Below are 24616 nucleotides of genomic sequence, written 5' to 3' on the forward strand. Positions count from 1 at the left end.
CGATTTTTGTGGCGATAATTATATTCTTGATTGATATTTTATTTAGACACTCGTGACTTTGACGGCCATACTGAAAGATACATGATATATCAGATTTTCATTAAGTTCATTTTAAGGCTTTTGGCTACTTATAATATTGTTATCGGACGTTCACGTTAAATTTGTAACGTATTGAGAAAACAAGACGTAACATTATCAACGCTGTTCAGTGATCAGGGTGAAAATCTTATCAAGTTTTACCTATCGTTCCAAACAGTTGCGTAATGAAAGAAAATATTGACGAACATGAAAGAAAATATTGACGAACATGAAACAGATTGCATTAACAATGTTTGACTCCAAAATTAAATGTTATTTATACTGTCAAGCTACTTTTAAACGAAACAAAGTCTTAGCCTTCTGTAAGTTCCAGGATTTAAACAATTGTATGTATAATTTTACGCAAAACTTGACCATACATGAATAAACCTTAAACAGTTTCACTGAGCCCTGCCTTGCAAAACCTTCATTTACAAAGTCTTAGCCTTCTGTAAGTTCCAGGATTTAAAAAATTGTGTGTATAATTTTACGCAAAACTTGACCATACATGCATAATTATACCTTAAACATTTTCACTTAGCCCTGCCTTGCAAAAACCTTCATTTACAAAAATGGGTGCAGATGTAAATTTTAAGTACATTTTATTTTGAAACTATAATTGTTATATTTTAATCCGCTGGTTCTTGTTTTTCAAATAATGTTATCTTAATTTTCGGCAAGTGATTCCTTTTTTTTCCCATATAACCACTCAATCTTAATATGTTAGCATTGAAACAAAACACTTGTATTACTTAATTGATCTGTTAAAATAATTTTGTTTTTTGTACAACTAAAAAAGATGGTCATTTGATTTTAATAAAACATTAGTTGTCCGTTTATATATTCCAGGAATGAATAAGAAAATGATGATGAATGATTGATTACAGCGTAATTTCCGTGTTGTACAGTCTTAACTTTTTTTCTTCAATTTTTGACAGTAAGGTGCAATATTTGATATATTTACAATGAGTGCAGTGTTTATCATAAATGTTTTACATTGTTTCAAGTAAAAAATATCTTACAGACGCCTTAATAGCATTTCGCGTTATAAATTAGAAATTTGACATTGATTAAGACCAATTATGTCTGTTTTTGTGGGGTATAGAGGAAGATGTGGGAAATCAGATTTTAGGTAAAAATAAGGTAACAATTTCACTGACATCTCACCAGGAAAACCATCATATAAATAGAAAAAAAAATCTGTACATTATCGTCATGGAAATAGTCTTACATTATCATGGAAAAAGTCTCTTCATCATCGTCATGGAAATAATTTTTACATTATCCATCATGGAAATAGTCTTACATTATTACGGAAAAATGCCTCTACATTATCGTCGTGGAAATATTCTCTATGTAAACTATGTCGTTTTATAAGGCGTTGTCAGTTCACTTTAAGAATCCTTATTTTACATGCTTAAATAAAACTTGTCATGCTATTTCACGTGTACTTAGGATATAATGAAATCTGTTCGAAAATCACCGAAAAAGATACTGGAGAAGAATGTAAAAACAAGTAGATAAAATTGTTTCAAATTTTCCACTTCATACCAAGTTTGATTGGAAGTAATATCTAGCGATAGTTCTGATATTTATCTGAAAGTAAACACTTGAGTGTGAAGAATCAATTTGTTGACATTCTTTCTGATAAAGTTTGACAGCCCGGAAAACAAAGGAGAAATAGTACCTTTGAATCAAACATTTTATATCGTCATGTTTTTCTTGTTTGATCAAAAATATTCTCATCATCTAAGACGATTATCATCAGTTTATTTGTTTATAAATAATGTATAATGTTTGAACAAAGTTCCGAAAAATGTTCCAGAAAATTTTCTAAAATGATCAAATACGGGGACCGGACTTTGGATTTAAGAGAAGGAAGATATTCGAGCGAATCGTAGTTCGACGTACAATATTTCAAACAAATAAATGAATTTTTTCGGACGATAACGTGATATATTGTACCAATTCCTTGTGACTTTTTGTTTTAATTTCCATTTCCGGAACTTTAGTTGTAAAATTAATGAAATAAATCCGTAATTAAAATGTTAATTACGAATTAAAATTTCAGATCAAAGTCGGACAAGAAGCCAGTGGCTTAAAATCCAGACTTCAAAGACATTTTGGCTATTTGCCGCCGTGAATAATGACAGCAGTGGGCAAAAGTTTAAACCTAATGAAACTGTAATAAAACTGAAGACTTTGCGTCGCCTTAAGTGACCGTTTTTAACATCAAAAGAACATTTATTAGTCACAAATTTGACCATAAATCAGCCTTGACATCACATTCATTAATAGATTATGCGCTTATTACAATGTTTATGCATGTAATATTTTGCTACCCCGAAGCAAATGCACAAACTTTCTTAAGGTCTGAAATTTTGACATTTTAATATCGCGTAAATTTTTTGAAAAACTTAAAATGCGGCGCCATTGAAAATACAGCGTTCCGATATGTGTGGTGTAATAAAATTTATTGTCAATATCGCATACAGACGTGTAGATGGCCAATTTTTATATAGGAATGTAAGTTTACATTTACGCCAATCCGCCATAAAATTTTAATGACAGTAATTTGCCCAGACAACAGTATTTGTTCTTTTGCTGATCATTTCCAAGCAACGAATATGTCCTATTTTAACCCTTACCCTGCTATATTTCTATAATGGACTGGTCCATCTTTCAGTTTGGACAGTACCACTTATTACTCAAAGGGGTTTTCACTGAAAATTTACTGACTGAATTGCGAACAATGCAGACCATGATCAGACTGCACGGATGTGCAGGCTGATCTTGGTCTGCACTGGTCGCAAAGGCAGAATCATCTGCCGCCAGCTGGCTAAGGGTTAATTTGGATGGTGATTTGCACTTCAAATTATACTATAAAGCTTATATTTATTATCATATCACTCATAGTATTGATATGTCCCAACAACTTCATGTAAACATGATTTTATTGTTTCGAAAATTAACATAAAATTATTAATATAAGTGAAATTCAATAAAAAAAATGACTGTATGCCCCGTTTCTCATACGGCGATTTAATAGCTTTATTTAATTCATTTAGGGCGATGATTGCTCTTCGAGTTATAGGACCAAACGCCATTATCTTTAGGAAATATCCTTGCATAGAAATATTAGTAGATTGGAGAGTGTACCTTAATACCTCTGTAACATATTTTCACATTTTGTATGTCAAAACTTCAGACCACACTGTACGTGACAATTATGTTCGAGTTATAGGTTTTGGCTACCAGAAGTGACCACAGTGGTCAGACAGAGCGGCGCGGGTGGACAACGGTCATATCGTTACATCAATTTTAAGCACGCGGCTTCTGACATAACTGTCATGTTCGAAGGTATGTCCACCTAATGCCTGGAGCCAGAATACAGGTCACTGTAGATCCATCATTATCTTGTTAGCCGTAATTATTGTTGTAGGGAGGTTGATGAAATTTAATTTATAATAGTATAAACAAGCTTTATAATCCTGCTCTGAAGAAAATGGTTAATAATGTACTTCAACGTATAAATTTTATGCAATATTGGAAATTTTTGAATAGCTAAAATAGCCTAGAGTCTTCAAATAACTTTAAAATAAACGCTTGGAAGGAATATTGATACATATCCAGAGCATGTGTAATTTCCGAATATTCAAAGCAGTATTCTCACCTTGTATAGATTGGTTACTTTGGCGAATATTTCCTATATCATTAAAACCTGGAACAACTGATCCGTTTTAGACCTTCCTGTTAAAACATTTGCTTTCATAATTTTGTATCTTTTATTCTTTATTGAAATTGTTTCCATTTCTTGTTTAGTGAATTAATTAAGTTTACAGGATAAGCCAGTGCCATTATTGCATAGCCGTATGATTAAGATATTTGCAAGACATTTGTGGTCATATTTCCACCCTTTGTTGTATAAACGCCAGGTTCTTATAACACTAGATTTTGATTTATATGAACAAATCTACCTGGAATCGCGTCCTTGATGACAGTTGCGTGATCTTTTTGTTGACAGTTACACTATTTTCTGCAGGTTCGCGTATAATTTGTCACGAGACCTTTGCCGTATGCAAGAAATCTGCCATCAATATATGAACGTTATGTTTGAAATCGTATATTTTTTGTAATAAACTGTCACTGAGTTATTTGGTATGGTTTTGATGCAATGATATAGCAGTTTCGCCATTTTCAATGACATTTGGTCAAAAATGGCGTCCTCCGCTTGTCTCGGACATTTTCATTGCTAAAAACCGATGGTATTATGTCATGAAATTGACATATTATGGGTATTTGTGTCTTTTTGACATTCAAAAATAATCTGAGGTGCTATAAGTTTTGAAGGCGATATGATTCAAACCTGAATTGCCCATTTTCTTGCCCAAGGTGGTGAATTTATTGCTTGATTTGTGCACGCGCAGACGATTATGTTCTTTCATGCTGGACGCTTGACTTAGTGGGTACATTAGTCGGCGCCGTCTTCGATTTGCGGCGACAACCATGCCACCGGCAAATTTGGACAACAAGTTTGAAAATGATGCGATGATAAATGACCGAATTTGTTTGAAGTCGATATGTACAAAACTTTTTTAAAATACTACTGATAAAGTTCATACTTTTAGATTGCTTCATTTCTTCCTGTGTTATTTTTTTTTCACGGGTGGTTACGTACATTATGGATGTAAATGAAAACAATCTTGTTTAATCATTCATTTTGCTTAGAAGAGTTTTACATAACGAAATAATCGTTTGCAATTTTTCTACGAACTTATTCTATATTTTGAATAGATTAACTCCAGTAGAAAACCACTGTTAACGTTTATAAACTGATTTTTGAAACCAATCTCAGACTGTTGTCCTGCCATGTTGTTTGAGCCCAGAATAAGCTGATCCGATGCCAGAGAATTTTTAACTCGCTTTTGTAATCGCGTGCCTTTGAATTAAATATTCTTCTGATTCCAGATGAATATTTTGTTGACTTAGTATTACCATCACTGGTTTATTTCCGTTTGAAAGGTTTTTGTTGGGAACACTGCAAGTAATTTGGAACAATTAGCCTTGCGCAGTTATCTACTACATCTTGACCAGTGAGGCGTCTGGACACATAACTGTATCTTCTGGCTTTGAAGTAGAGCACATATTAATTATTGCAGTGATTAGATCTCCTAGAACTTTGATTTGATCATTATTGAAGAAGACGTGCCTGGGAAACCAAAGCAATGTTGTAATGTTTGCGTTTAGTTTTGGCAATGCTTTGCGTCATACAGACGTACCTGCCAATTGTATTATAAAGCTTATTTATCAGCTTATATTAATAATAATAATAAATTCTTTTTTTTTTGAAGAGAGTGAAATTCATTAAGTTTTATACATAACATACAAAATCTTATTTTCTATGAGACCCCTAATAAACACAAAACCATTTAAACATACAAATGAAAATATACATATATTTAGTTTCGATGATATTGATTGACCAAATGTTATGCTCATGTTTGAATTTCAGAAACGAGGGGCCATTTCACCAGTCCATAGTTTACCTTTTATTGTATTTTTCTCTTTCGGAATTAGTTCACATCCCAGTGTCAAACAAGATTGTTTAATTTATTGATTGCAGCTATGAAATAGAGTTACTAGATCTGCTGTTCTGAAAATAATATTTCAGGATATTCAGGTTTTTTGTTTTTGTAAGTGGCAAATAATTGCTGATTGCCAGAAAAGCTGAAGAGACAGTTATTAGGATATTCAGACGTCCTTCCTTCAATTACAGTCAATTACAGACGTTAATCAAGCATGATAGATATTTGGCAAAATTACGATCTTCAGTTCTATTGATCTTACTACTACATGACGTAACTATTGGCCGCGTGACGACAAACGCCTTGCAGGGAGGCAGATACTATTGCCAGCCTCGTTCTGGTTATAGATACAAGTTCCGCATGAGGAATGCTAGGGAATTGGTCAAAGAGATCGCGGGTGATAGAGTTGATACTGATCACGATAATTATGATTGTGTATTTCTTCGATTGCGTCTTTATTGGCTTTGAAGAGTTCATCATAGAACAATTAAAACAGCGTCTGCCGACTGATGTCCAAGATTAGATAGCGGCGTTATTTTAGTACGCTTTCCCGTGTTCCATATGGATCGGCTATTGTTGATAAGTCTCGAAATGACAGAAAGCAGGGACTTCAATATCGGATTGAAAGAAATACATCATTTGCTCCTTGATTGAAATCAAAAGTAACTTCATACGTCCAATAACATGAAATGTGTTTGCAGAGTTGTTATCTTATAATAACAATAATAATAAAGCCTTTATTTAACGAGGAAAACTCATTTGACGAATAACATCAATCTTCCATGAGGCCCTCAAAACAATACATAACATATACATCTAAAATATTTACATGGTACATTGTAACATATAGAAGACAGACAAGTGCATTTAATACCAGTATTTTGTTTATACTATAACTATACGAAGTGCAATATTAGAAATATTAAGTATTATGATTGTGTGTTGTGCCAAGCTGTGTATAGTGATTTGAATTGCCCTACTGATGATGCTCTTTTTATATGACTTGGTAAGGAATTCCAGATAGTAGCACCAGAATAGGTAAAACTTTTTTAAAATAGTTCAGTTTTCGGTCGAGGAAGGTAAAGCTGCAAATTAGAATCTGACCTCAAAGTTCGAGCATGTATGTCATGTATATCACAGCTAAATGTAAATGAATTTCTGAGGTAAATAGGTGCTTGATCGTTTAGACTTTTGTACATTAAAACTGCTTTCTGAAATATTACCCGCTCCGGAAAAGTCATCCAGTTTAATTCTCGAAATAATTCAGCAGAAGGGGTATCGAAGTCTTTATCAAGAATTAGGCGAGCTGCTCTTTTTTGAAACTTAACAATTTTGTCTTCTAATGAATTAGAACAGCTTCCCCATATTACACAACAGTAAGCAAAGTGAGGCAGTATGTAAGAGTTATAGAACATTTTCCTCATATGTACAGAAAGATGTACTTTGATGCGAGACAACAGGTATAAAAGTGAATTGCATTTTTTCAAAATATTATCAACATGTGTATTCCAAGACAAATCATTTTCAATAGTAACGCCGAGTAACTTTTCTTTGGTACTGTAGTCTAGAGTTTCATCTCTGAAATGAATAACTGGGGGCCCGTCATATACTTGCTTGACTTTATGTTTTGATGCAACATACATAATTACGTTGTGCAGTTAGGGAAATCGTTCCAGGTTTATCATTTGCCATTGCAGTTTGCTGCATACAGGATATTTTTCAGTGAAAAGAAATGGACTCCATAGCTGAAATTTACATGTTATGTATTTTCCCTCAATATCGAATATTTCGTTCTATATGAATATTAAGGTATTACATTTAATTGACGCAAGTCAAAAGAAACATCACGTTGCCATGACAGTGTTAGTTTCCTGACTGCAAATATCAGCTTTTTTTCTTCGAATTCTATGAAAGTTATTAGCGCTCTGTGCTCACGGGGACTTCTGCTAATCCGTTTCTGTCAACATTGACAAGTCGTGTACTCTTGAGAAATATCCGGTTTCCATGCAATAGGTCACGCGGTCTCGTGCTTGCGTGCACGTTTCAGCACGAGGCGACAAATGTCATAGACGGAAAAAATCGTACATTATCATTAGAAAAGAGATGTCTCGTATTTAATCCCAGCATTATTTTCGAAATAATGAAATAGTTCACATGCAATGTTGGATTGTCATTGAATTCTAGTCATAAAAAACGCCGTAAAATTTGCCGGTTTGTCTGTTTTAGTATGCAAACTAACTGGAACTGTATACAGTAGTTGGATTTTGGTTGTTTCGTTTTGTGGACAGATTTGTAAATAAGACGTTTTATAGTGACCAGTTAAGTATAGTCATTAACTGCATTTCTAATTATGAAATACATTTGCTTAATATGTTGTCCGTTTGTCTGAAACAAATGCGTGTCATATATACTTTATTAATTAGTTGAAAATGTGAAATAAATGATGCAGGGAGAGTCTAGTATGTGAACAATCAGGATATCAGTGTCAAATTGCGGTTAATTAGCCTTAGTCACTTTTTTTTTGCTTCATGTACCTTTCAGGCAATAATTTCCGTTCCTAGCGGCCGTTTGTTGTTTTTTTCTTTTGTTTTACAAAAAAGTGTAAACCGTATGTACTTTAAATGTATTACTTCTTAATAAATTATCATATGCTTGTGGCGACAGAAGTGTTTATGGGTGATGATTCGGCCAAGAATGCTTGCAAAAACGTCCCATAAGATATATTTCTCGGGAAGGTTTTTCTCTTTTTCAATCTAACTTGTTCAAAAGTTTAGTAAAATTACGTTTTGCACAGATAGGTTAAAGTCATGAGGAGTTGAAATGTCTAGCTGTTGCTGTTTTATTGTTGTTCTTATTAATGATCTATACGAAAAATTAGGGGTGGGGTAGTTGTCACGTTAAAAGAAATGATACAAAGACTAAACATAACGTGATCTTTGATCCTGAATACAAAATGCTCTTCCTGTCAGCATTAAAGACATGACACAAATCTTTCTCTAGCATTTGATGATACCCGTATATGTATTGAAACTGTTGCTGTTGGTGTTAGCTATCATGCTGGTCACATGTCAACCCATAGTACAGGTAATATTTAAAATGACGTTTGTCTTACTTTATCAAGCAGTGAAATTATACAGAAAATGGTTCTATTTCAAAACTAGCGATAAGTGAAAATGAAAACCTAATGTGAAATAACAGATACCCATCTACACGTTATATCTAATATTAGTTTTAAAAATCAAACGAAGTGAGTGCTAATATATTTGTCGTTACCCTTGTTTCGCGCAATAATAATTATGTCATTGGACAGCAGACTTTGGCAAGACGTAGATTGTGCTTTTTACCCAAGGCATTTCATAATAATATAATAACAGTATTTTCAAGTTACAGTAATTTTAAATTGTGTACATGTGCATGGCATTTTTTATTTTCTCCAGTTAGCTCTACTTAATTCAAAAGGCTTTTATATATGTTAGAACGAAAAGTAAAAGTTAGTCTACGTGTGACAATTTCAGGGCGTTTGTCTCTGCTAACAGTCAATCGCAATATTTTATCAGAAATTATTTAATTGAAGTGCACAAAACGATTGAAAACTTTATATTAGATATTAGATGCGTAGGCTGGTCTGGATCCATGCTGGTCGCAAACCCACTATGTTGGTTTTCTCATGGCGCGGCTCAATTGTCTTTCTGTTTCCTCTCAAGTCTGTCGGACTTTGGTCAGTGTCGTTAGTGACCCACAGGTGATAAAGTTATAAATTGTCCTAATTGTTTTTCGGTCAGTCTTACTAAATTTACGACATCTCTTTCACCTACGGTAGTCAGAAAGTAGTCTTTTCAGAAAACATTTTGTATTACAATCACTGCAGTTGTCGCCAAAATATTGTAAATGTCAGAATAGGTGATTATTCATATTTCGAAATTAAATCAGTTCGTATTCTCCAGACGTCTTCAAAATGTATCTCAATCCGACCTCTTTAATATATTATGTAGAATGATAAAATTGAGCAAAACTACATTATTTGTTTGCCTAGAAATGATTTTACTTAGTCACCTTAGTTTATATCAAAGAAAGATTAGAATAAGCCATTCTTCTAAATACATGAATGTCTTTGACCAGATAAAAATATAAAAATATACATAAGTCTTGCAACATCAGATTTGGAATTTTGAATGAATACCCGAAGGTTCTAACCATATTTGGGTTTCAGAATAATAAAATTTAGCGTAACTACTTTATTTGTTTGCCAACAAAGGGTTCATAAGTAAAGTTAATCTATACACGAGAAAAAAAGTCATTCTTGTACTTTAATTATTATTGTCATAACTTAAATGTTTCCAACTGAAATTGACAAATTTTGTCGTCTGGTATTAACCGTGTTGGCGCTGGACATTGTCATTGCCGAGACACTGCCGATCCTCATTTCAAAACCTCTAATTGTTTCCGATCAAAATTTATTAATTTACAGCATATATTTCACCTGTAAAGGCGACTATCGACTCAGTTTCAAAGAATACATTGTTTTAAGATCTGTACATGTGTCGCCAACATGATGTACATGTCAATCTGGACATTATTCATGTATGAGTTGCCTTCATGTTGGCGCTGGACTTACTATCAACACAGACAGGGACGTAGACTCAATATTAAAACCTCTAATTGTTTCCGATCAAGATTTATAAATTTACAACATATATTACACTTGGGTAGTCCATTGTCGGCTTCATTTCAAAACCCACTTTGTTTTAAGATCTGTACAGTTGTCGCCAAAATTGTGTTCATGTCATTTAGGTCATTATTCAAATTTGACTTCATGCTGGCGCTGGACTACGCATAAATACAGACAGGGATGCAAGATCATATGAAAAATCTCTAATTGTTTCCGATCAAAATTTATAGTTTTACAACATGTATGTCACCTCGATAGTCGGCTGCTGGTTCTGTTTCACGGTTTTACGATGTTGTCGCCAGACTTTTGTACATGTCAGTCGAATCATTATTCATATTCAAATTCATCCGACATGTTTGAGTCATGCATAGAAAAACTGATGATTTGATGAGGGGGTGGGAGCATAGAACTACATTTTTTTTGTCGATTTGCAGTAACGAAATGGCTCAAATTAAGTTTATCAGTGCCGCTGGAGTTCTGTGCACGCACCGCCGGCGAAAACTTCAAACATTACTCGTTGACCTTGTTTTACTTACCTGCAGACAACGATTCTGCTGTGGTTACCTCTGGAATTTGCAATATGTAACACGCAGATACTCCGTGAAAAATATCAATTAAACGTTGACAGATTTAATATTTCTTTATTTGATTACACTGTTTATGGTTAAAGTGGAGACATCTAGGTGCAAATATGAACGAAATGGTCAGTGTCCGGCCTTGAAGTCACGCTATTTCGGCCACCCACGAGCATCCTAAGTATTGTTTTAATATCTTTATCATTGATTGTTTAGATACATATCTATGATAATTTCCATAAACGTGTCATCTTGGTCAAGTTAGATTTCTACTGGTTGTCAACGCCAATTAGATATATATTGATAGAATGAGATTTGCGGTGTGTTTATTAACGTTTACCCTGCTATATTTCTAAAATGGACTGGTGCATCATGCAATTTGTGCAGAACCAAGGGGTGTTCACTGAAAATTTACTGACTGAAAAGTGATCTTGGTTTGCACTGGTCGCAAAGGCAGAATCACTTGGCGCTAGCAGGCTACGATTTCATTTCCACGCAGAATTCACTAAGTATAACGGCACCGAACCGATAAAACCATTCCAAGTTCATATGCCTTCTAGGGGATACCCATGAACTGTTTCAGATCAATTTATTCTTCTTTTCTTTCTTTCTTTTTTATTTCATTCGATCATTCATTCACATGAATTTATGTATTTATTTACATCATATATCTTTAAATGGAACATTATTTTTATTTCATTTATTCATTTTTTGTTTTAATTTATATATATTTCTGTACACGAATATCATTTTTTAAATTTCATTAGCATTACATATTTGTATACAAACACCAAGGTATAATTTTGTAGGTTAATTTTGAAAGCGCCACTTCAGACAGACTCAGAAACGTTCAAAATTTAAATTTTGCAAATGAAACGTATTTCTAATGTTTCTTTAAAAAATGAAGACATAAAATGCTGAGAAATTGCTTTTTCCACTGAAATAAGGATGTTTATTTGCGTTAGTAATATTAATTTTACCCCCACTCACTAAAAAAAAGGAAAAAAAAAAAGAAAACATATGGCATATATAGACTGAGATCGGTTCTTTTCCGTATTGACTTTCAATTTGCTTTTGATTTGTAAAAGCTTACGCTGTTAGATATGTAATAGATATGAAGATATTAAATATAGAAGGAATTAATGAATATTCGCGTATGTGTTCAAGTCCGTTATTAAATCCATAAAATATAATTACAATAGAAAACTAATAGTTATCCATGTATAAGATATATGTGATACTAAACCGTATTCTATTACCATATACGGCCTTGAAGTTTCAAGATATTGTATGAAGTTGAAATACATTAAGTAGTAAATTCAACATACGTAAGATACTAGTATACAAGTAGGCGTATAATTTCAACCTTTCAAAAAGTCGGTCCAGAACCTTAATTGTTTCTTTACAAAATTAATAATTGTCATTGTAAAAAATAAATTACACAAATTCCAAAGAGTACTCCACAGTATTTTAATTTATCCAGTCGTTAAAAAGAACTCACAAGTCACTGTGATTGGCCATAGTTGTTCCTTCTTCGAAAAGGATGTTCGTCAAAAAAGTGAAAAATCATGGGTTTCAAAATGTGACAGAAATATAAATTAGGGCAAGAGGTTCCAAAAAGCTGTCACTGGATTCAACTCATGATTGGTCTTCATTAACAAAAGAAAAATAGAACCAGTGGTTTATAGCAGTTAATTATTTCAATTTTAAAAATTGCCGTGTCGGTGATACATGACAGTATGATACGTTACACGAGTGTTTCAGCAGATATACCATATTTCACACGTAACTAGAGACCAAAGATGGGCTTTAGTCATCTGGAAACCTTTTCATTAAATGTCTTAAATTTAATTCTTGCTCATTAGTCGTCACGTAATTTTGTCCAGGTGCGTAAAAAGCTTTTAAAAGGAAATGAACCCGTTCATCATTTTTAAATTTTCTTTTACCGTTGTTACACTAGTAAGTGAACTTTCTACTACGTTGTATGGGAAATGCACATTCTGTTCTGTCCTGAAAAAGCTGTCTAACATTCGTTAGTTACTTTTTTTATAGTCACAGAAAACGAACGTTTCTGTACTCCGGAAAATCGGCCTATTTTCCGGAGTCTGGTAAACTTGGGGAAAACGCCAGCGTGTAGTTGTCCGGAAAAGCGACCTTCATTTTAGCGTTTTTACAAAGAAATATACGAAAGAAGTCGCCGAATTATTTCCCTAATCAGAAAAGCAATGGTCATTTCTACAATAAAATTTAGGATGGAAATTCTTCTCTTTATAGAGAGTAATTATACGACAATATCTTAGCACAGAAGTACCAGTCAGACAATGTTGATTATTGTTTATGCAGTCATATTTTGTTCATAATTTCACCAAGTATGCTCTTTTTTTTCACGCACAATGTAAGTTCCTATGATTTGACATAAAGCATTATTTAAACAGAACATGTTTTGGAGAACAAATTTGAATAAATTCACGGTTCGTTTATTCTGATATTGTTACATGCATGACCACATTCTTTAATAATTTTACTCCTTTTCGCATTTATTTCCAGTAAGACCCTCTGTCGAAATCAAAGAAGGTTCTCTTTACATATAGGATAAATACGGTGTTGATATGAAAAGTAATGCGACTATAGAATTTATATGAAATGACTATGATACAGTTTCCTGTATGTAACTGTCAGTAATCACTAATGGAGCTTGGCACGAGATGTAACAAAGGGGAGCAGAATATAAATTATACATTTGTATTCTATAATAATTAATAATATCACTTATAATATATTTTTGTAATGTATGGAATTATAGAATGTCCACACGTGCTGTTTTGTAAAGGAATATAGTGTTTTGATGAAAACTGACATGCATTGAAGACAGAAATAATTGTACATTTGTATATGTTTTGATACCAGCGTTCTTTTTTGGCTTACTTGTAAATTCACTCTATCCCGGAAAAAACTTCATGTATCTAAAATTGGGAAGCATCAGAAAGTCTCGTCTGCAGCGTTCCCCTGGGATGTATGTTATACGAGGCTGTCGTCTGCAATTATTCCAAATAGGCTTCAAACTGGCCAACAAAATACCAGGTCTGGCAAATAATTGAGTTAGATCTCCCAATAGTACTCTTTGATATAGTGCCTTCCGAGAGATATTCATCCGCCGTCACGCAAAAGTCATGTATACCACGAAATAATTGTCATTTCCAATTCCCCGGAAATGCTCAGTTTCCATAGTAACGGAATATTCCTGTCCTGAGTGGGAAATAATTGGCTGGTATGCTGCGCAGTGGAAAGTGATCGAAGAGCGTTCGAGTTTGTTTTTGAACGGTTGACTCCAAGCAAAGATGGGATAATTATACAAATAAAATAGACCCTCAATCATTTTGATCGCAGAAATTGCTACTTGACTGTCTTGTATGAAACCATTTGGCTGAACAGGAATCGTATTTTGATAGGTTGCTTCTATACCGTGAAATAGGATTTTGGCAATCCAGTGGTCTAGAAAACAAGACATTTGTTGCTCTGATGAAGCCATCATTTTTATAATGACTTTTGTTCAGATATCAAACAAAATAATTCAGAATGTTCCTGCATTGCCGAAACAAGATTTATCTGGGGAAATTGCTTCTCTTTTTGTAGACGTTGCAACAACAGTAAAGTTTGTACACATTGCTATAACCGTTTGCATACGAAAATAATGAGATTGGGGAAAACATTATCTTAAAGCGAAAGGCAATTTCATTCACTGTGCTAGGTCCTTTAAATGATAAACTATGAAAGGATTTTCTAAATCGGCTTAAAATGAGAAAAGATGTGACCATTGCAATATTTAATGCAATTGGCAGTCATTTGCTGCCATTCTTTTTCAAACAAAATTTCGCATTTAGTTTAATTTTAATTCTTTATTAAACCGTATTTTCTTCATTAAAAAACCCAAACGATTTCTCCATTTTCTCCGTCTAGTCGGAAGAAATTTTCATGCTTTTAGATCCTTAAGATTTAGACAATGCTGAATTATTTTAGCAAATCGTTTCATGTCGTCATAAGCTCCAAAATGGCTAGACATTTCTTGAATTTGAGCATTTCATTAATTTTGAACTGTCATGACTTTGCCATTAGTGGTACGATTAAAAAATTCTTTCAACACGGTAAACGCCTTAACATATGAAATCGACTCACTTGTAGACATTCCATCCCCTTAAAGTAAGAAAGCTATCATCCAACCATTCATAGCGCTGTAATTATTTTTAGCTCACCTGAGCACAAAGTGCTCAAGGTGAGCTTTTGTGATCGCCCTATGTCCGTCGTCCGTCCGTCGTCAGTCGTCCGTCGTCAACAATTTGACTGTTAACACTCTAGAGGTCACAATTTTGGCTTAATCTTGATGAAACTTGGTCAGAATGTTACCCTCATAAAAATCTTGGACGTGTTCGATATTGGGTCATCTGGGGTCAAAAACTAGGTCACCAGGTCAAATCAAAGGAAAAGCTTGTTAACAATCTAGAGGTCACAATTTTAGCCCAATCTTAACGAAACTTGGTCAGAATGTTACCCTTAATAAAATCATGGATGAGTTCGATATTGGGTCATCTGGGGTCAAAAACTAGGTCACCGGGTCAAATCAAAGGAAAAGCTTGTTAAGACTCTAGAGGTCACATCTTTGGCCCAATCTTAATGATACTTGGTCAGAATGTTACCCTCAATAAAATCTTGAATGAGTTCGATATTGGGTCATCTGGGGGTCAAGAACTAGGTCACCAGGTCAAATCAAAGGAAAAACTTGTTAACACTGTAGATGCCACATTTATGATTATATCTTCATGAAACTTGGTCAGAATGTAACTCATGATGATCTCAAAGTCCAGTTAGAATCTGGGTTATGTAAGTTCAAAAATTAGGTCACTAGGTCAAATCAAAGAAAAAGCTAGTTAACACTCTACAGGCCACATTTATGACCATATCTTAATGAAACTTGGTCAGAATGTTAATCTTGATGATCTATAGGTCATGCTCAAATCTGGGTCAGGTTGGGTCAAAAACTAGGTCACTTGGTCAAATCAAAGGAAAAGCTTGTTAACACTCTAGAGGCCACATTTATGGCTGTATCTTCATGAAACTTAGTCAGAATGTTAATCTTGATGATCTTTAGGTCAAGTTCGAATCTGAGTCATATGGGATAAAAAACTAGGTCACCAGGTCAAATCAAAGGAAAAGTTAGTTAACACTTTAGAGGCCACATTTATGACCATATCTTAATGAAACTATCTTGATGATCTTTAGGTCAATAGGTCAGGTGAGCGATACAGGGCCGTCATGGCCCTCTTGTTTAAGTAAACCACTATTGAAAGAGATATATGAAAGTTTTAAATGACCTTTTGGGAAGACATTTTGTTGTTTATGACGTCATTTGCATACAACTGAATGATTTATGTATAGTCAAGATGAATTATTGTATAATTTCTTGAGTTCTAGATGTAAAATATGACATTTCTTGTTCTTTTCGATTTTTTTTTTGGAAAAGATGATTAATTGTTTAACACGATTTAAAAGTACTTATAAAGTACATTGAGTATCAAATCCATTATTTTGTTTAACATTTACATGAAAATAAAATGGCTCTCATACATTCAGATGTTGAAATGTTCAGAACTTTCTCATTCTTAAGCCATTTTGATTTTTCTCCACTGTCTGGAATGAATTATGTAGACCTTACAGGTAGAATGAGCAGTGAAACAACACTACCATCCCTTTATAATTATCCGAGCAAAGGGGTCTTCAGTTTGCACGTTTGAAACGTTCCATAATTTCTCATTGACTTACATTGCAATCTACGATTCCATATGAGGTCAAATTAAAAAAAATACCTTTCAATGAAAATAATAACGTATTTCCAAGGGTTCATTTTTAGTTAATGTGCTGTAATGTAGAATATTGAATTGCATTACAAACAAATAATGACCGATTACACAGTCGTATTTGAAGCACTTCTCTTAATTTGCAAAAATATATTGTGATATTTGTTTCTGCGTGGAAAAAAAACGTTTCCATGGAAATTCAAATCGCTTGGGGACTATTTGCTTCTATCAAATCGGCGGCATCCGACAATATATTTCAATCAAACTGTAACAAATGGGCAATGGAACTGATTAAGTTGTGTGTATTGGGACATTAATTTATTAATATTTGATTAACAAAATAGCTCGGAGCTAATGTGCTTTTCATCATGTTTGGTTTTTTATCTGAGGAGGGAGCAGATAAAGGACGAGACTGCATGTATATTTTCTTGTATGGAAATGAGCTAAATTTTGTAAACGTACACAAATACAGAACAGAATATAATTCACACATATATATTAACAGTATCTAGTTACATACATTCAATTTTAATTATTATAATTTCTTGGTCAGAAAAAGAAGTCTAATTCTGTCACTGAACTTCGTGTCGTTTTTATACGCCTGTCTCTCAAGGAGCGGGGCGTCTTATGTGAACACCCTTGGCGGCGGGCGGGCGGTCGGCGTCCAAAAGCATGTCCGCTCTCAAAGTCGAACATTCTTCATCTGATCTTCACCAAACTTGCTGACAATGTTTGTGGGCATAATATCTCGGCCAGTTTCGATAACCACCCATATCGCTCCAGGCACTCTGGATTATGGTCCTTGGATTACTCGAAAAACTGCGAATTTAGCCTTGTCCGCCCTCTTAGTCGAACAGTTTTCATCCGGAACAAGTTTATAAAGTCCTAGAGTAAAATTTCCTGTAATTTATTGTGCTTGAAAAGATCTCGTTTTGTTCGGCGGACTTGTGAAAAGAGGACGGACTTGTGAAAAGAGGAGCCGATGTTCCCATTTAAACAATTAGATTATATTCTATAATTGGGTTATTGCCTTTTTCAGCGCTGTGATATGTGGGTAATTCAATCGATTCGTTTCCAAGAAAAGGAATTTTGCATGATAAAAGTTAATTGGCCATTGAAATTGAACACCAGTTTAGAAGTCTGTTGGGAGGTATTAATATTCGGCATTTGTTCCTTTGGTAAAGTATCGGATGAGCTTATTTGATCGGCCAGATGATGGGAAAACTGTTCTTGCGCGGGACATTATCTTTTTTCGCTCTAGATTGTCGTCTGCTGCTGGTACTGTTTTGACAAAATACGTAACATACGTTTTTCATTCTGCAGTATAATAAATAATAACGTTTCAAAATAACGCACGACTAAATCATTTTCAAGATGACTTAATAAATTGGTATTGTCGTGCACATGCATTCCTTGGATCTGACGTCATGACGTCACCTTATGATTGTTTGATTTATGTGAGTGGGGTCAGATTCAATGACGTTCACAATTTTTCCGTTAGATAACACGTTTTTAGTCTATTTTCAAACCATTTTTGAAATACATGAATGTGAAGATGCTGTTACATCCGTAAAACATGGACACCTTTATTGTAGGCATTTTATTGTTGTTTATATGAAAGTTTGCTTGTTGAAATAAAGTTTGCATCAGTCTTAATGTTGTACGCTTATTCTATTTTTAGGTGTTGGCATACATAGACTACTTGCACGGGAAATGGAATTTCAACGAGATCCGAGCCATCTTTTCACGGAGATATCTTCTTCAGAATGTAGCCATAGAAATTTTCCTCGCCAACAGAAGTGAGTTTTGTTGAAAATCTGTTCATAGAAATTACGTGATTTGCAAAGTTAATATGCATGCAAAAAAAAAAAAAACATTATGTTACGGTTCCTTCTCGGCCACCAGAGGTTCGTCATCGTCCCAAGACCAGGGAACCATGGTAGACCTCTGGTATGCAAGAATGATCACGGATTTAATCACGCCGATTTTCATTACACTTGTTCGGAAAGTGCTTAATGCTTATAGTGTTACCAGCCAATGTACTTTAAAATCTATTTTTAGCTCACCTGAGCTATTGTGATCGCTCGATGTCCGTCGTCTGTCAACATTTAGCTTGTTTATGCGACAGAGGCTGTATTTTTCAAACGATCTTCATGAAATTTGGTCAGAATGATGACCTTGGTGAGATCTAGGCCAAGTTCGAAAATGGGTCATCTGAGTTCAAAAATTAGGTCACTAGGTCAAATCAAAGAAAAACCTTGTGTATGCTATACAGGCTGTATTTTTCAATTGATCTTCATGAAATTTGGTCAGAATGATTGCCTTGATGAAATCTAGATCGAGTACGATTATGGGTAATCTAAGGTCAAAAAGTAGGTCACTAGGTCAAATCAAAGAAAAACATTGTGTTTGCTATAAAGGCTGTATTTTTCAATTGATCTTCATGAAATTTGGTCAGAGTGATTTCCTTGATGAAATCTTGGTCGAGTTCGAATATGGGTCATCTGGGGTCAAAAACTAGGTCACTAGGTCAAATCAAAGAAAAACATTGTGTATGCGATAGAGACTGTTTTTTTCAATTGATCTTCATGAAATTTGGTCAGAATGATTACCTTGATGAAATCCAGGTCGAGTTTGAATATGGGTCATCTCGGGTCAAAAACTAGGTCACTAGGTCATATCAAAGAAAATACTTGTTTAAACTCAAGAGGCCACAATTTTTGTCCAATCCAAATGAAAATTGGCGAGAATATTTGTTTCCATGAAATCACTGGGTAAAACATGTTTACTGTTACGGTGTGTTTCTCAGGTGAGTGACCTAGGGCCATCTTGGCCCTCTTGTTATTAAAATAAATGAAAAGTTCACCTATATTTATTATGTCTCCCACCACACAGTGGTGTGGGAGACATATTGATTTACTCCAGTCTGTGTGTCTGTCACAAAGCTTGTCCGCACTCTAAGTTGAACATTTGTCATCCGATTTTCACCAAACTTGAACAAAATGTGTTTGACCATGAAACCTCGGCCAAGTTCGATAACTAGCCAAATCGGTCCAGGCGTCTTGGAGTTATGGCCCTTGAATTACCAAAAATCGGCCTTTTTACTCTTGTCCGCACTCTAATTCAAACATTTCTCATCCAATCCTCACCAAACTTGAACAAAATGTGTTTGACCATGAGACCTCAGCCAAGTTCGATAACTAGCCAAATTGGTCCAGGCATTTTGGAGTTACAGCCCTTGAATTATTGAAAAATCTGCCTTTTTACTCTTGTCCGCACTCTAAGTCGAACATTTCTCATCTGATCTTCACCAAACTTGAACAAAATGTGTTTGACCATGAGACCTCGGCCAAGTTCGATAACTAGCCAAATCGGTTCAGGCATTTTGGAGTTACGGCCCTTGAATTACTGAAAAATCTGCCTTTTTACACTTGTACGCTCTCTAAACCGAACATTTCTCATCCGAACTTCACCAAACTTAACACAAAATGTGTTTGGCCATAAGACCTTAGCCAAGTTCGATAACTAGCCAAATCTGCCCAGGCTTTTTTGATTTATGGCCCTTGAATTACTGATTGGATCCACTCGTCCAGACTATCTAATTGGATCCACTCATCTAAGCCATCCAGAGACACTAGACATTTTTCATAGGGGCAGTTGTGGGAGACATGCGCTTTTCTCAAAAGCATCTCTAGTTAAGATATGATGACTGTCAGATGTAAGTTACAAACTGAACACCATTTCTAAATGTTGAGGGTAACAGCTGCCTGATAAACATTGCATCTTGCTGCTTTGTAATTCAATACACTGGACAAAAATTCTGACACGCTTTTTATACAGCCAGCTTAGTTTTCTAATATCTAGAGTAAAAACTATAAACAGAAGCTTCTTTTTAAATGTTTTCAATAACGTTAAGTATTAAAGTTGAATTTTGTCTCCCACCAAGTGGGATTGATTAAGTGCTGTCAGTCAGTCTGTCTGTATGTCTCAAACTAGGTCCACTCATCTTGGTGATTTTTACCAAGCCTAGTTGTGAATGTCGTTGGCATTTACTGGTTCATTAATTTTCAGTGGAGTTATGGCTCTTGATTCATCGCATTCTGTGATAATTTGGCTAATTCTGTTTTTAATATGGATTTCGACCAAACCTTACAGGAGTTATCCGTGCCAAGCCTAGTTATGTATATGACAGGCATGTTCCGGTTCAGTAATTTTCAGTCAACTTTTTGGCCCTTGATAGGTCGGATTTTACTTTGTTTAACGTTCTTGCGATATACCATTGTATATCATAAGCATGTTCCTGATTAATGATTTTTATACGCCCAAAGGGACGTATTATGTTATGACGCCGGTGTCTGTCTGTCTCTCTGTTCGTCCGTTAGCAATTTTGTGTCCGCCCTGTAACTCTTGAACCCCTTGAAGGATTCAAAGAAACTTGACACAAATGTTCACCACATCAAGACGACGTGCACGCATGTTCTTGATGGCTCGCTTCAAGGTCAAGGTCACAGGGGTCAAAGATCATATGACTTTGTTTCGTGTCCGCTCTGTAACTCTTGAACTGCTTGAAGGATTTTAAAGGAACATGGCACAAATGTTCACCGGATCAAAATGACTTGCAGAGCACATATTTCTGATGGCTCGCTTAAAAGGTCAAGGTCACACTTAGGGGTCAACGGTCATACCTGAACCCCTTGAAGGATTACGAAGAAACTTGACACAAATGTTCACCACATCGAGACAACGTGCAGAGGGCATGATCTGGATGGCTCGCTTATAGGTAAAGGTCACCTTTAGGGGTCAAAGGTCATGTGACTATGTTTCGTGTCCGCTCTGTAACTCTTGAACGGCTTGAAGGATTTTAAAGACACTTGGCACAAATGTTCACCACATCAAGACGACATTCAGAGCGCATGTTTCGGATGGCTCGCTTCAAGGTCAAGGTCACACTTAGGGGTCAAAGGTCATACTTTTGGGCGTATATTGCTCCACATTGCAGTGCTCTGGTTCAGTGGAGTCATGACCCTTAATTTGTCAAATTCTATGATATCTGTGCTACTTCTCCTATACCATTGGTTGGAATTGCACCAAACTTCACAGGTGTGTTCAGTGCCAAGCTTAGTTGTGTGTATCATTAGAATGTTATGGTCCAGTGTGCTCCCCCGCCCCTTCAAAGAAGGAGGGGTATATTGTTTTGCTGATGTCAGTCTGTCTGTTGGTCGATCCGTAGACCAATCAGTTTCTGGATGATAACTCAAGAACGCTTAGGCCTAGGATCATGAAAGTTGATAGAGAGGTTTGTCGTGATCAGCAGATGTTCCCTAATGAATTTGAGATCAGTAGGTCAAAGGTCAAGGTCACAGTGACCCGGAACAGTTAAACCGTCTCCAGACAATAACTTAAGAATGCTTGGGCCCAGGATCACGAAATTTTATAGGGATGTTGATCATGACCAGCAGATGACCACTATTGATTTTGAGGTCAGTAGGTCAAAGGTCAAGGTCACAGGGGCCTTATATAGAAAATCCGCTTCTGGATGATATATTTAGTATGCTTGGCCTATGGTGTTCAAATTTCATATGGAGGTTGGTCATCACAGGCAGATAATCCCTATTGATTTTCAGGTCACTGGGCCAAAGGTCATGGTCACACAGGCCTTATATAGGAAATCACTTTCTGGATGATATCTCTGGTACAATTGGGCCTAGGAGTTTCATATTTCATTTGGAGGTTGGTTATTACTGGCAGATGACCCGTATTGATTTTCTGGTCACTGGGCCAAAGGTCAAGGTCACAGGGCCTTATATAGGAAATCTGTTTCCGGATGATATCTCTAGTACAATTGGGCCTAGGATATTCAAATTTAATATGGAGGTTGGTCATCACTGGCAGATGATCCCTATTTATTTTCAGGTCACTGGGCCAAAGTCAAGGTCATGGCTGCCTTATATAGGAAATGTGTTTCCGCTAAATATCTTGATATATATTATTCTCAGAGCTGTCATATTTCACAGGGTGATTGGTCTTCTTAAGTAGATTATCCCTACTGATTTTTGGGGTCACTTGGTCAAAGATCACGGTCACAATTTCCTAATTGGTTAAATCCATTTCTGATATTATCTTGAGAACTATTTTACCTTGAGCCTTCATATTTTATTCGATGTTTAGTCTCCTAATAATTTCCCAGTCATGAGGTCAAGGTCAATTAGGGTCAAATCCAATTTAAAGCAATATCTTAGATCTGTTAAGCCTACCTACTTCAAATTTCATAGGTTAATTGTTCTCCTTTAGTAGATGATCCTATCAATTTTGGGTCACTGGGTCAAAAGTCAAGGTCACTTAGCATCAAACCCGTTACAGATCAATATCAGCAAAATTGATTTAGCCAGTCTCCTTGAGAAGATGACCCTTAATAATTTCTGGGTCAAAGGTCAAGGTTACTTAGGGTAAAATCTATTTTAATTCAATACCTTAAGGTCTGTTTGACCTACCTACTTCAAATTTTATAAGATGGTTGGTCTCCTTTAGTAAATGACCCTATCAAGCTTGAACTTAGGTCAAAGGTCAAGGTCATTACATATCTAAGGCTATCAGGGGGAGCATATGTGTTTTTCAAACAGCTCTTGTCCCTGTAGTTATGGCCTGTAATCTGTGGAATTTTGCAATTTCTGCAAGTTAAGTGGTGGGAGACATTTGTTTATTGTGAAAAGCAATCTCCAGTTATTGCATGATTTTGAATCTCAGGAAAGTGTATAAATCAAAGAACAATTGTATTGAAAATAGCTTTCATGTATTTTTCTTTCTTCCACAGGTAGAGGTATATTAATTTTTATAAGTAACCAATGCAAAATTTCCCCTTTTTATTTATAGGGCCAAAAGTGCACACTCCAAAGACTAACATTTTGTACAAAGCCTGTCTGAAAATAAATCCAGTGTTATAATAGCGGAGTTTGGAAATCAGTCTGACATAGCATTGTGCCTTTGGTCAATTTTTAGATTGTCCTCAGAATCATCCAATTGAAAGCCATGATTCTGAGACAATGGTTTCCAAACTCACCTTTATAACCCTGGGATATAGTCTGCATTCATTAAAACTGATTGATCCATTATTTTTGTATTTATTGTCTTTTTTTCCTATGCTCCTTGTTACTTAAATTAAAGGAATAATAGTACTTGTTTACTAACAAATTATTTTAAGATTTATCATTACATTGTACTAAGTGTAAGAATATAATATACTGCTATTTACAAAATTTTAATGAGCTAGGAGACCAGGCAATTTCAGAAGGCAACCTTGCCACTGGTCATTTTAAAAGTACATTCAGAAACAACCAATCAGACGACACTGTTTAAAGTTTAGCCTGCTGGCAGCAAGTGATTCTGTCTTTGCGACCATCAGCTGATCGTGGTCTGCACTGTTCGCTATTCAGTCAGTAAATTTTCCAGTGAACACTCCCTTAAATAATAAATGGTACTGCCTGAATTGAATGATGGACCAGTCCATTTTAGAAATTTAGCAGGCTAAAGGTTAAAGACTGGTCTCTGAACCCTGATTTACAACCTTGGACAACAAAAATTTAATAGATTATTAGAGCTGAAAAACAGAATTGATTTTAGAGCTCAGAAATTAAATAGATTTTTAAATCTCAGAAATAAAATGGTTTAAGAGGTCAGAAATGAAATAGTTTTAGAACGCAGAAGTGATATAGTTTTAGAAATAGAGAGCTCAAACAGAGATGAAGTGAAATATAATAATCTAGAGCTCAAAATTGAAATAGGTATTTATAGCTCTCAGAAAGAAAATACAGTTTTAGATGTCAGTGCTATGTCAACAAGCTAGTTATGCTTAACAAAGATAAA

General features: G+C 35.1%; 1 protein-coding gene across 7 annotated transcripts in view; it reads left to right on the forward strand.

Annotated features, from left to right (window-relative positions):
- LOC123558619 (neurobeachin-like) overlaps window positions 1-24616 on the forward strand; it is a 268481-nt gene that overhangs the window by 200682 nt on the left and 43183 nt on the right. For all 7 annotated transcript variants that reach the window (XR_008371116.1, XR_008371114.1, XR_008371117.1 and 4 more), the window contains one exon: window positions 18438-18555. Coding sequence is in view for 3 of the 7 variants with exons in the window: in XM_053544219.1 (XP_053400194.1) it covers window positions 18438-18555 (118 nt within the window). In the remaining 4 variants the exon portion in view is untranslated. The remainder of the gene's footprint in view (window positions 1-18437; window positions 18556-24616) is intronic.

The sequence above is a fragment of the Mercenaria mercenaria genome, chromosome 5, assembly GCF_021730395.1.
Source record: "Mercenaria mercenaria strain notata chromosome 5, MADL_Memer_1, whole genome shotgun sequence".
Taxonomy (NCBI): domain Eukaryota; kingdom Metazoa; phylum Mollusca; class Bivalvia; order Venerida; family Veneridae; genus Mercenaria; species Mercenaria mercenaria.